This window comes from Dermochelys coriacea, chromosome 2, assembly GCF_009764565.3.
Source record: "Dermochelys coriacea isolate rDerCor1 chromosome 2, rDerCor1.pri.v4, whole genome shotgun sequence".
In the NCBI taxonomy this organism is placed as follows: Eukaryota; Metazoa; Chordata; order Testudines; family Dermochelyidae; genus Dermochelys; species Dermochelys coriacea.
Window position 1 is genome coordinate 188,716,860 of NC_050069.1, and position 14,050 is coordinate 188,730,909.

The 14,050-nt window shown below is 38.3% G+C and overlaps 1 protein-coding gene across 1 annotated transcript in view; it reads left to right on the forward strand.

Annotated features, from left to right (window-relative positions):
• The window catches only part of ULK4 (unc-51 like kinase 4), a 417,484-nt gene that overhangs the window by 75,922 nt on the left and 327,512 nt on the right, over positions 1-14,050 (forward strand). Inside the window, exon 19 of the mRNA XM_043508874.1 lies at positions 10,902-11,009. Within this exon, the coding sequence (XP_043364809.1) occupies positions 10,902-11,009 (108 nt within the window). The remainder of the gene's footprint in view (positions 1-10,901; positions 11,010-14,050) is intronic.

Consider the following 14,050-nt stretch of genomic DNA (forward strand, 5'->3'; position numbering starts at 1 on the left):
AATGGCAACTTACTAGATCTTTCTCTCTGCCATGTTCTGGTGTCTGCATGTTACTGCCACCTCATAATTCTGCCCTGGCATCTATGCCGCCAGAAAGACTGAAGCAAATCTACACAGGGTCTTAAAGTTTCACTCCTATGCAATGTGCAAGGGTGGTTCTTTGAGGCAGTCCAGACTTCCTCATGTGGTGAAAGCATTATATAGAAGGCGTGGGAGGAACAGACATACCATCACACTTTCCTATAGGTTTTAAGATCTTGCCGCATTGTTTAGCGGACAAAAGCTGCAATTGTAGCATCTATTTACTAACATCTTTGTCTCATATGCTCTTGGAGCCAGAGAGATTTCTTTTTTCTTATCTTCCTTGAGGGATTTAGTTCAATAGGGAGACCTCCCTCTGCTATTTACTTATTCATTATGAATACTACAAAGGTTAGCCTACAGCATTAAAAAAAACCATATTTGATAGATATCTCCAGTTTACAGTCTTAAATGGACTATAGTCTAGGATTGACCTTTAATGTTGTTTTTAAAAGAATTATGAGCCTCTGTCATAAACTGATGCATCAGAAAATACTTTTCCACCTCTATTGGTTTCATCAGAATGTGTAAGACAATGATGCTTGCCAATGCTATGAGGGTCCAGAAGTCATGCCAATTACATATGCTACGAGAATGATCTGTTGCTAAAGGTTTCTGCTGGGAGGTGTGTTCCAGGATTTCTTTCATCTTCCAATAAAGTTCCTACTCGTTCTGTGGCAATTCCAAAGTCTCTGGATTTTGTTGACTACCAAAGACATTGGCTTCTTTGGGCCTCCTTTGTGGCTAAAAAAAACTAGTCCTGCAGAGATGAAGCATTTCTGCATTTTGTGATATTGGAAAATGGTGGCATGCTTAATAAGACTTAATAGACTCAAACTACTTGAAAACAAATGGCTTTTATTGTTTGACATGAATGATCTTTACTTTGTTGGTGTTCATCTAGAATCCTTTTGATCACACTTCGAATTTAAATGCCATTTGTTGCCTTGAACACCGTCTGGACCACCCCTCCTTCCCTTCTTCACATAGCTTTCTGCCCATCTTTTCTTTCCCAGTGAGTTTCTCAGAACATGCAAAAAACAGTTATACAGCATAGTTGATTCAACTTTGTCCATTGGATTTCACTATTAACTCAAGACCACTTCTGAACCATCACACATTCTTAGAATTTTTTGCAAAGCTGCAGTACTGTTGGAGAACAAACTTTAAATTATGGTTTGTTTCTGTCTGTGCTACAAGACAGAAATCTGTTTTTAATTCTATCAAGACATTACTTTATTGTAACCGGGTTTCCCAATATGGTAGAAATTACACTGCAGATGGGACATTAGGTGCTGAACGTACATTTGTCGAGCAGTTGTACTTAAGTTTTTGAGTGGACCTTTTTAAAAATCTTGTTCCCCTCGCTTTTAATGTGTGTTGCTTCAAATATCAATTTGTAGAGCTGGTCAAATTCTGTTACTAACAAAATGCATAATAAATCTAGGCCTTTTGTATCTGTGAATTGTGATCAAAACAATCCTGTATTCAGAAATATTCAATTATTGTTTATTATTTATTTGTTTTACTGTCGTGTCTAGCAGTTTATGTAAGCAAATTTCAGCCTATGGATTCTCCAAAACTTTTCACTGCCTAGTATTTGCTATTTAATATATGTAGCGTGTGATTGATCAGCTAAGCCATATAGTATTGTTTCTGCTAGGATGGCTTTAGTATTTTTAAGTAGGAGAATAAACACTAGTGAATAGGGGTGAAATCCAAAGGCCATTGAAGTCAATGGTAAGGCTTCAGTTGATTTCAGTGTACTTTGTATCTGGCATAAGAAGGGCCCTACTGGGTCAGACCAAAGGTCCATCTAGCCCAGTATCCTGTCTTCCAACAGTAGCCAATGCCAGGTGCCCCAGAGGGAATGAACAGAACAGGTAATCATCAAGTAATCCATTCCCTGTCGCCCATTCCCCCCTTCTGGCAAACAGAGGCTAGGGACACCATCCCTGCCCATCCTGGCTAATAGTAATTGATGAACTTATCCTCCATGAATTTATCTAGTTCTTTTCTATAACCCCGTTATAGTCTTGGCCTTCACAACATCCTCTGGCAAAGCGTTTCACAGGTTCATTGTGTGTTGTGTGAATAAATGCTTCCTTTTGTTTGTTTTAAACTTGCCTATTAATTTCATTTGGCGACCCCCTAGTTCTTGTGTTATGAGAAGAAGTAAATAACACTTCCTTGTTTACTTTCTCCACACCAGTCATGATTTTATAGACCTCTATCATATTCCCTTAGTCGTCTCTTTTCCAAGCTGAAAAGTCCAAGTCTTATTAATCTCTCCTCATATGGAAGCCTTTCCATACCCCTAATCATTTTTGTTGCCCTTTTCTGAACCTTTTCCAGTTCTAATGTATCTTTTTGGAGATGGGGCAACCACATCTGTATGGGATTTATACAGAGGCAATATGATATTTTCCGTCTTATTATCTATCCCTTTCTTAATGATTCCCAACATTCTGTTTGCTTTTTTGACTGCCGCTACACATTGAGTGGATGTCTTCAGAGAACTATCTATAATGACTCCAAGAGCTCTTTCTTGAGTGGTAACAGCTAATTTAGACCCCATCATTTTATATGTATAACTGGGATTATGTTTTCCAGTGTGCATTACTTTGCATTTATCAACATTGAATTTCATCTGCCATTTTGTTGCCTAGTCACCTAGTTTTGAGAGATACTTTTGTAGCTCTTTGCAGTCTTCCTGGGATTTATTTTGAGTAGTTTTGTATCATCTGCAAATTTGCCACCTCACGGTTTACCCCTTTTGCCAGATCATTTACGAATATGTTGAATAAGACTGGTCTCAATACAGACCCCTGGGGGACACCATTATTTACCTCTCTCCATTCTGAAAGCTGACCATTTATTCCTACCCTTTGGTAACTCGTTAAAAGATAGGAAACAATCTATAAGGGGATCTTCCCTGTTATCCCATGACAACTTACTTTGCTTAAGAGCCTTTGGTGAGGGACCTTGTCAAAGGCTTTCTGAAAATCTAAGTATGCTATATCTGCTGGATCCCTCTTGTCCACATGCTTGTTGATCCCCCTCATAGAATTCTAATAGATTGATGAGGCATGATTTCCCATTACAAAAAACATGTTGACTCTTCCCCAACAAGTTATGTTCATCTATGTGTCTGACGGTTTTGTTCTTTGCTGTAGTTTCAACCAGTTTGCCCGGTGCTGAAGTCAAGCTTACTGGCCTGGAATTTCTGGGATCACCTCTGGAGTCCTTTTTAAAAATGGACTATAGTTAATAGTTCTGCAATTTCACATTTGAGTTCCTTCAGAACTATTAGGTGAATGCCATCTGGTACTGGTGACTTATTACTATTTAGTTTATCAATTTGTTCCAATACCTCTTCTAATAACACCACAATCTGGGACAGTTCCTCAGATTTGTCACCTAAAAAGAATCTCAGGTTTGGAAATCTCCCTCACATCCTCAACCGTGAAGACCGATGCAAAACATTCATTTAGCCCTGGTCTACACTACGAGTTTAGGTCGAATTTAGCAGCTTTAGATTGACTTAACCCTGCACCCGTCCAGACGATGAAGCCATTTTTGTTGACTTAAAGGGCTCTTAAAATTGATTTCTGTAATCCTCTCCGATGAGGGGATTAGTGCTGAAATAGACATCACCGGGTCGAATTTGGGGTAGTGTGGACGCAATTTGACGGTTTCTCTGCAATGGCGTTATCATCTTTGAGTGCTCCTTTAGCATCTCGATCGTCCAGTGGCCCCACTGGTGGTTTAGCAGGCACCTCCTGCTTCGGATGTACTTAAAAAAAATTTGCTATTACTTTTTGCATATTTGGCTACCTGTTCTTCAAATTCTTTTTTGACCTTCTTAATTATATTTTTACACTTCATTTGCCAGAGTTTATGCTCCTTTCTGTTTTCCTCACTAGGATTTAACTTCCACTTTTTAAAGGATGCCTTTTTGCCTCTGACTGCTTCTTTTACTTTGTTGTTTAGCCATGGTGGCTCTTTTTTGGTTCTCTTAGTATGATTTTTAATTTGGGGTATATATTTAAGTTGAGTGTCTATTACAGTGTCTTTAAAAAGTTTCCATGCAGCTTGCAGGGATTTTACTTTTACTGCTGTACCTTTTACTTTCTGTTTAACTAATCTCCTCATTTTTGTGTAGTCCCCCTTTCTGAAATTAAATGCTACAGTGTTGGGCCGCTGTGATGTTTTCCCCACCAAAGGGATATTAAATTTAATTATATTATGGTCACTGTTACCAAGTGGTCCAGCTATATTCACCTCTTGGACCTGATCCTTATGACTAAATCAAGAATTGCCTCTCCTCTTGTGGGTTCCAGGACTAGCTGCTCCAAGGAGTCATTTAAGGTGTCAAGAAATGTTATCTTGGACTTAATGAATGGCCTTATTGAATTTTCAGACAGATAATAACTTGTGATGAAATCATTTTTAAGAATACAGTAATGTCATCCAGATACACAAATAACACATAAGTCTAATGAACTTGCCATATTTTTTGTGAAGATATTTCCAGATCTTTATAGTGTTCAACCAATGATAGCACCATCACCTTTTCCCCACTTATGCAAATTGGTATTTTAGGATATTCTAAGAAACACCATTATCTTTCTTTGTAACAGTAGAGTATATGTCCTTTTTCATGTGTACTTTTAAAAAAAAAAAAAGTTATAGTAGAGATAGTTAGTTATTTTTTTGTTTAGTGCCAGCACTGTATAACCTACTTTTGCAGCCAAGGGAGAGTACTCAGTTCAAAGGAAAGTGAAGTTGTTTTGTTATTACCAGCACACATAACATGATGTGTGTCTACTTACAAGACATTGAGCTCTACAGCAATTTCTATTATGCTGGAGGCATAGGCAGTTTTATCTCTGTAAGGGTCTGAAGCATTACAAATGTGTTTTAATTCCCACTAATGCTTACTGACACCTCATACCAATGGATTAAAAATGGAGTAACATTGTAAATCTCTGCCACCTACTTCATAAGTTATAAAATAACTCTTGTTTGTGAACAGACTATAATACTGGCTTCTGAACTGCAGAGAAACTTCTAGATGCCTGAATTGGGGTAAAAATATCCAAGGAATAACATATTAAAATTGACATATTATTTTGTCATACGTATAGCTAATGGCTGTCTATGCAGATATAAATCTTAGCTCTCTTTTTTTTTTATTGTAACAATATCTGTTATGTCCATCCAACTTGACAGCTAGTATAAAATGTCTAACTGGTGTGTTACATTTAAAATGCCTTTTCAAGACACTGTGGGACTTATTGTTCATTACTAATTGCTCAATAGGGAAAATGTAGGCTGATAGAAAAGAGAAAAAAATAGCCAGAGTGGGGAGAGATGACATATTGTCGATAATTAATATAAATTGACTTTTTTATTACACAGTTTTTTCCCAAATAATAAATAAAAAGTGTAGTCGTATTTTATTTATTGGTTAAGTTATTGCCCTTTAACCTTGAACAAAAAGTCTATGGCCCAAATGTTGTACTCTTATATTTGTCCCTAAATCAGAGTCCCCCAAATACCTGTAATCTATCCTATATTATTCCTGTCAGGAGTAAAAGTAATATTTGTGTTTGTGGGAGAAGAGTTAAGGCCCATTTTTTGCAAGGCACATTTCTAGACAGGATACCTGATCTCTAGACTCTGCCACACATCTCTCCTATAGTTCCAGTTGTAGATGACCTGAGAAGGGCCTCTCCATGGATCTGGGGAGGAAACAAGATACTCCTCTGACTCAATGGGTCACATCATTTTAGGTATGCATGTTTTGTCTATGGCTACAGAGAACTTGGTTTCTTGAATGTGTTCAGCAAAGAAAGGAGAATCATAGCTAATTTATAAAGTGTTCAACATTAAAAAGTCAGTATTTGTTAAATTTACCACAGAGTGGTATTTCAGAGGCAAGAATTTTCCTCTATACTTAGATTCGGAGGTTTGTGGGAATGGTTGGTAAATGCTAAGTGCTGTCCACTACTGTTCTTTCCTTATTATCCCATATTGTGTGTGTTTGGATTAGTACTAGTGGTATAAAAGCCACAATCAGGATAAGGGTCTCATTGGGTTAGGCACTCTAGAAATACATAGGATGACACTGTCCCTGTCTTTAAAGGCTTGTAGTCTAAATTTAAGGGAAGGTACAACAAGTGAGTGTGACAAACAGCTTGAGGGAAGTGGGGTGGATAACAGTAAGTGATAGAAACCTATTGTTACGTAGACTGTGCACAAATAGGTCTTTTTTTAAAAATTGGAAGATGTATATTTTATTTCATATAATATACATCAGTTATTCCATAGAGAACACATCTGATGAGGAAGAATATGCTAATATCACAGTTATTATTCAGTTCAGAACCACTGAACCAAAACTGTAGTGTTTTTCTCACTGTTCTGTATTGTATGTTAGAAGCTTTAAAATACATTATTTTTGTTTTTTAAATTAAAACATAAGCTAAAAGACAATAGTGATACCCAGATGCAAGTGCCAATAAGATTGTTGTCTGGAATGCTTCTGCATTCTAAGAGGTTATGACCCACAAGAACATTAATTGGATGTATTAGAAGCAGGCAACCTAACAAATAAGAGTATTTGCTTACTAAGCAACCAATTTTATGCATGTATCAGCTTGCAATGGTAAAAGTTTGTAAACCTTATAACAAAATTAATTTTAAAAAATCCAGCAAAATAAAAAATTTGTCTAGGATCATTTCACGACCACCGTATTGTAGTTTACTGAAATATTTGGAGGATAATGTTTCAAAATTAATCTGAAGTGATTTATAAGAGGAGTATAAAGCTTTGAGCTATACCTTGAGACATCCCATGGTAGTGATACTCTGAAACTGTGAATAAAAATCCTGGAATATCAATTAATTTTGTTTCAAAGAATGAAAGAATGTGAATTTTTGCTGATTTTTGTAGTATCTGGAGCCTTCACAGAAAATAACAGATAATTGTTTTTATCTAAGGTACTTCTGTGTTTAAAGTATTTACTAAGTAATACTTTGTATTTCCTAGCTTTGCTGTGTTCTTGTTGTATGCATAAGGACACGCTCAATTATGGTTTTAATTTTTTATTGTACTGTATTTTATACGTTTTGTATCAACATTTTAAGAAGTAATGTATTGCATACCTATGCTAAAAAAGCTATACGATGACAAAATTGATATCTGTCAAGCCCTACGTCAGGGGTTCTCAATCTTTTACTTGCTGAGGCCCCCCCTCAACGTGGTATAAAATGCCTGAGTGGGGGGGAAACTTGGGGCTCCGGGCTGGGGGGGGACCATTGAGCATAGGCATAATTTTACTTCTATTTGGGGGGGGGGGGTAAGAGCGTGGCTCAAGCCAGCTCTGCACAGCGGGGTCCAGAGAGGGAGCACCACCTCCACCCCCTGACTCACTCAGGAGGCCACCCAGCCTGTCTGGGCTGTGGAGGGATGCAACCAAAAAATATAACTCACAGCTGGGGCTGTGTGTGGTCCAGGGGGTAGCTGAAGATGCAGGAAGGGGGTAACTGGGGTTGTGTGCAGGGCAGGTAGTAGCTCAGGGTACAGGGTGGGAATAGCTAGGGGCTGTGTGCAGGGAGGGGAGTAGCTCAGGGTGCAGGCAGGGGGGTAGTTATGGGTGCAGGCAGGGTGTAGCATGGGGGGCTCCCAATGTGGCTCCCAGCTTTGGGGGGGGCCGTGGGAGGGTTGCTGAGGCTCCCGGCTTCAGCCCCCCAGTTGCTCCTGGCTGTGTTGGGGGAGGTTTGCTGGCTTTGGCTCCACACCACTCTCAGCTTCGCGGGTTTGAGGGGGCACTGGCTTCAGCCTGCGTTGCTCATGGTTTGGTGGGGGGCTGCTGGCTTCAGCCCTGCATTGCTCCCAGCTGGGGGAGGGGGTGCTAACTCTAGCGCTGCTCCTGGCTTCAGTGCAGGGGAGTTGCCGCTGGCTTCAGCCCCATGCCACTCCCAGCTTCAGCACTGGGGCTTGAGTCACCAGGTTTCAGCCATGGGATTCTGCGGCCCCTCTGAAATGCCATATCTTCAGTGGTCTCCTTGGGAAGTTCCTTGATCTGCAAGATCCCAGTCCTCAGTTCAGTCCAGGGTAAGGTAGCCAATCCCCTTCATAATCTCTTCTCTTGAGCCACCTAGGCTTCAGACTCAGACTGAAGTTGTTCCCTCTGAGCTGGTTCAGTCTGAACCATTGTTACAGGAGCAAGTGTTGCCACAGGAGATCTGTTAGCTACCCTCCCTTCCTCTTCCTCCTCACCAGATCTCTCCATGGTGCTGGATTCCTCCTCACCTGTGCCTGAGGATTTTACCAGGTTTCAGAGTAGCAGCCATGTTAGTCTGTTTTCACAAAAAGAAAAGGAGTACTTGTGGCACCTTGGAGACTAACAAATTTATTTGAGCATAAGCTTTCGTGAGCTACAGCTCACTTCATCGGATGCATGCAGTGGAAAATACAGTGGGGGAGTTTTTATGTACGCAGAGAACATGAAACGATGTATGTTTCCATACACACTGTAACGAGAGTGATCGCATGAGGTGAGCTATTACCAGCAGGTGAGGGGAAAAAAAACCTTTTGTAGTGATGATCAAGGTGGGCCATTTCAGCAGTTGACAAGAACGTATGAGGAACTGTGGGAGGGAGGGGGAAACATGGGGAAATAGTTTTACTTTGTGTAATGACACATTCACTCCCAGTCTTTATTCAAGCCTAAGTTAATGGTGTCCAGTTTGCAAATTAATTCCAATTCAGCAGTCTCTCATTGGAGTCTGTTTTGGAAGTTTTTTTGTTGAAGGATAGCCACTCTCAGGTCTGTAATCGAGTGACCAGAGAGATTGAAGTGTTCTTCGACTGGTTTTTGAATGTTATAATTCTTGATGTCTGATTTGTGTCCATTTATTCTTTTACGTAGAGACTGTCCAGTTTGGCCAATGTACATGGCAGAGGGGCATTGTTGGCACATGATGGCATATATCACATTGGTAGATGAACGAGCCTGTCACGCTACCATACTATCAGAGGCTCGTTGATCTGCACATCTACTAATGTATGTCCCTATGCAGAGATTTGAGTGCCTCTCACATCCAGCCCCAACTCTCTTGCTGTGATGGTGGCAAACATTTGTCTTTACATGTGGATTTGTAAGACCTTAGATTTGATGGGAATAAAGATGTATCCAGCCTTGTCATTACAAATGCACATTGCATATCTGCAGCCACTATTATATAAATATAATTTTGTAAATTGGGAGGCTATGTCCAAATTTACTGATAAGTTGTCAGTATCCTCCAGACCTAAGAATCCTAACACCTGTGGGTACCTAAGCTTCTGATATTTTCTGATAGGTAGAATTTTCTTTTTTTTCCTCTCTGATACTAACTCATTTGATCATTATTTTGTATCACTATTTAATTTAGTCTCCTGGACTTTTAATACACTGCTCTGCTTCAATGGAACTTGGACTTGCACTTACAGTTGTGTGAGCAGGAGAGTAACTCAGGCGGCTCTGGGCTTCACCAACCCCCTTCCTATATCCAGTGCCTTGGCACAATTTTTCCACTGGGACTGCAGTGCTGCCACCAGAAGCCCTATCTTCAGCTTACTCACTTACAATTTTTTCCTCTAAGTCTTGTCTTTTGTGGGTGAGGTCTAGATCCATCTCCGTTAAGAAACGTATCCGGTCTCTCAGTTTCTGAGTGACCCTTCTCTTTACTACTTGTATGTTGAAAAGGTGTCACAGCAAACTCCATGGGTAGGGTACTCTTTACCCATATGGAAGCATAAAATTAGATCAGAATTCAACAATGAAAAGAATATCGCCAGTACATTATTTGTTTGGTTTTTATTTGATTGGTCAGATATGATCAGTCTTCATTGGATAGACTTTTACTTTTCCCATCAGGTACTGAAAACAAAGTAGACATCCAAGATTTTGGAATTAATGACTGTGTGACACTTGTCCTGGGAGATGCAATCTTTTTTTAAAAAAAAAAAATACTGCTAAAAAAGTCTGCAACCAGTTGTTCCCCAGCAAAAAGGCGTAAACGAAACATAGGAACTTTCTCCTCAGACTGACAAGAGGTACTTTTGGTTCCTAAAGGGAAATGGAAAAGGAAGTGTTTACAGATGGAAGAGTGAAATAGTGCACAATATATTTGTCATGCCAAAGGTGGTGATAATGTAGTTGTTTCTATAGTCTTGTTTTCAAATTGCTGGTCAGCCTTGTACTTATTTTTGTACATTTTAAAATATCATGGAGGTAAGCATGCAATAGGAAGGCCCTATTATTTACATGAAATATTAAATTTTATTCCTCTTTTATTCCTTTATTCCTTATTCCCCTGTGTGTATCAAGATTTGTAGCTGGTAATGGTTTATTGATCCTCTGAAAAGGGTAGTACAAGCTGTAATATATTTTACAGTAGTCATGAAAAAGCTGATATTTGCAAGTGTTAACACCCTATGGTATCTGTGATACCATAATTACCACTTTATATAAAGTATGTAAAAATAACCCAGCATCTCAGGTACATAGCATGCAGTAACTTTTGGAAACAATTGATTTAAGGGTCACTACTGTCTATAGTATAGGCAATACCTCTCAGTTGTTTCATGCACATAGAATGAGGTTGGTAAAGAAGAACAGGAAGAAATTTTTAAGCTACAATGTGAAAGTTCTGCCTGAGTGAGGACTACAAAATTAGAATCAGGCACATCTCAGTTGGTTTTCAATGTAAGTTTTGTCTGAGACATGGTTGCCAATTAAGGCCTATCATATTTTATATTTTAGGCAGTCATACTCCTAACTGAACTGATCAGGGAAAACTTCAGGAACAGCAAATTGAAACAATGCCTTTTACCTGCCCTTGGGGAGGTGCTTTACCTGATAGCCAGTCAGGTAAGTCTATAAAATGATTGTTGCAAATCTTTTTAATGTTTTAAATCCTTTTCAAAAGTAAGGTTAACATTCTATGTGGGTATTCTTAGCATTTGTTACCCTCAAGTGTAGGCCTTTTTAATGTTTAATGTGTTCAAGTGCTGTGACATTAAAAGTATAGGGGATTTGCAAGTCTTGTAAAATCCCACACTGCTGCTCCCACTCTCTCTCTTGCTCTCTCTCATTAGCTATTGCCATTAAGAGAAGGATATGCCTGAAGCTCTTGTTTGAAATAATATGTAACTTTTAAAGGGGCCATGGAATTATTTGGCTGCCATTTTATATTCCCCCTCTACTTTGTGAATTTCCAGGACTGATCATAGAAGTTTTAACATCTTTGTTTAAATTTCTTACACTCTTTCACTGTAGATTTTTCATTTTTTCTCCGTTATCCCAGTTTACACTTCTCAATGCTCTCTGTTATTTCTAAAAATGTTTCTTTATGCTTGCTGAAAGAGGCATTTTAAAACTGAAATGAAGCATTTAATGCTTCTAATTCATGTAATGGTATTTCCCCACCTTGGAAGGAGAGAATCCATAATAATGGTACAGGAATGAAATGTTTTTATGGAACAGTGACTGTTCCTGTAGTCTTATTAAACTGTCTTGCTTTTACTGGGCCACTTGTGCTGCATGCACAGTAGAAAATAGCTCTTAGAAGTTACCTCTACTTTTTCAGTGGATGGGGATTTACTTTAAAAAAAAAAAAATGAGAGCCCAAAACCAACCCCATAAATTGTTGAAAGCTTTTTTCAGCTGTTAAAAGCTTCTTCCACAATCACTGATTTCCCTCCATACTTACAATTCTATTCTCACATGATTCCTTCCCACCCACAAAGAAATGGGCCTTTCTGCGTGACCTGAATGTGAGTGAATTTGGACACTGGTTAACTCATGCAACATTCCCTTGCCTGCATTTCAGTGGTGATGTACATGGATCAGTGTTGCCCTGCATCTGACATGTTTAAACAGCAAATGAGTACTTAACTGAAATTTTTATTGCACAAAAATCAAGAAATAGAGAGTTAAGTATATTATGGTCCTTTGTCTTAATGCACAGGTAAGGTACAGTATAATGTAGACAGCAGTGTAGCATTTTGCCCTTGCTGCTCCAGCAATGTTTTACAGCACTTATCAGCAGGGAGACCATCTTTAAGTTTCAATGGGTAGTTCACATATATTGTCCTCTGCTGAAACTATCAATATGGGTTCCAATTCTAACAGTGTTTTTTTTATATATGTGAACAGCTGTCCTCTAGGAACTGAACTGAGACCAAGTAATTTCACATGACAAATTTTGATGATTGCTGATAGGCTGAATTTGGACCATCGAGCTAGAAACAAAAGGAACAATGTTCTGCACCAACCATTACCTGGAGTAGCATTGTCTAGAAAATGCTGACTTTTGTAGAAAGAGAAATACTATTAATAGTAATAACAGAAGGTGACATTTTTCTAAACACCCATGTGCTTCTTTTTTCTTCTCTTAAGAATTAAAATTCTGTTTTTATTCTTTAGAAATGTAGATCACTTCAGATTAAAAGATATTAAAGGATAGTGCATGAAAGGATATTGCATGTTATACTTTTGTTTCCCTTGAGGCATATGCATTAACTACATTATCTAAAGGTTTTGAATATTACTATATTACTTTCATAAGGGCACAAGACCAGAATGAGGATCTAAAGTGGATAGGAACATTGGTTAAGTCCAGTTACAGTTAGTAATTTCTCTCTCACACATACACAAATATTCACATTTTATCCTTCACAGACCAAATGCATGTTCTCTTATAATTAATATGGTATATGACTACATTAACATGAACTAGGTACTTTTGAGAGCACATCAGAGGCAACTACATGGAGCACAATGCATTAAAGCACTCTACAAATTACACCCCTCTAAAGTGCTTTGCTGGCACTGTGTAGACAAGCTCTTATTCCTCCTATGCAATTACAAGCCATCCTCTGCTTGAACTTGATTGAGCTGTAATGTAAGGTTTTTGCAGAGGATGAGGAAAGGCAAACTGTGGTTAAAACCCAGCTTGCCAGTGTCCAGAGATGACTTTTACAGCCTTTCACGTTTTTTGTAATATTTTTCAAACATTCAGGGTTACTTTGAGCATTTAATCTCCGATTTTCTTTTAACAGTAACATGAAAAAAAAATGTAAATGAAGAATATCTCTATATAAATATCTGCAGATAAATTAAAAAAAAAAGCAGGGGAGACAACATCGTAGCCCAGGGTTAGGTGTCCATGGCTGGCGTTAAATTGAATCTCCCTGGTTACACCATGTAACTTGACAAATCTATCTTTTTTGCATGTGTCAGTTCCAGGGGAAATTACACCACACTTTTTAATTGGTAGTTAGCTGGCATAGAGCTCAAAAAAAAATTAGACATTGATTAAAAACTCGGCTTCTCTATTGAAGCCCTTTGCAATCAACTTAAACTTTATTCTCCCTTTGAATGAAACCAGGTTTAAGAAATGATAACGTTGGAATGAAAGAAATGAAGTATTTGATTTTTGATTAGGGTTGTACATATTTGTGTTCCTCTCAAATGAAAATATATGGAAAGCAATTCATTAATTTCTTTTCTTCAACTAGTATATCTTATTAATGCAATGGTGATGTTGAATTATATATTGAATCCTAAAAGTCAGGAGACGCAGAAAATTAAGTTTGTTCCTGCAACATTAACCTGACCACTTTGTACATCCTATGCTTTTTAGAGTATACAGCACATAAAAAGATTATTCTCTTTAATTTTCCCAGCAAATGTTTTTCTCCTGCAGTTACTAGCACCTATATGCTATCAAGTGCAAGTTAGCACCTAAATGTGCAATTTGTTTTCATGAAATGTTACAGGTTCTTTCTATGCTAAGAAAATCCAAATGACCTTCTATTTACCTGACAATTTGTAATATGCTACTTCAAAAAAAAAAAAAAAAAGCAACGGTCCATTTACCACTAATAGTGGAATAATACTCTCATTTT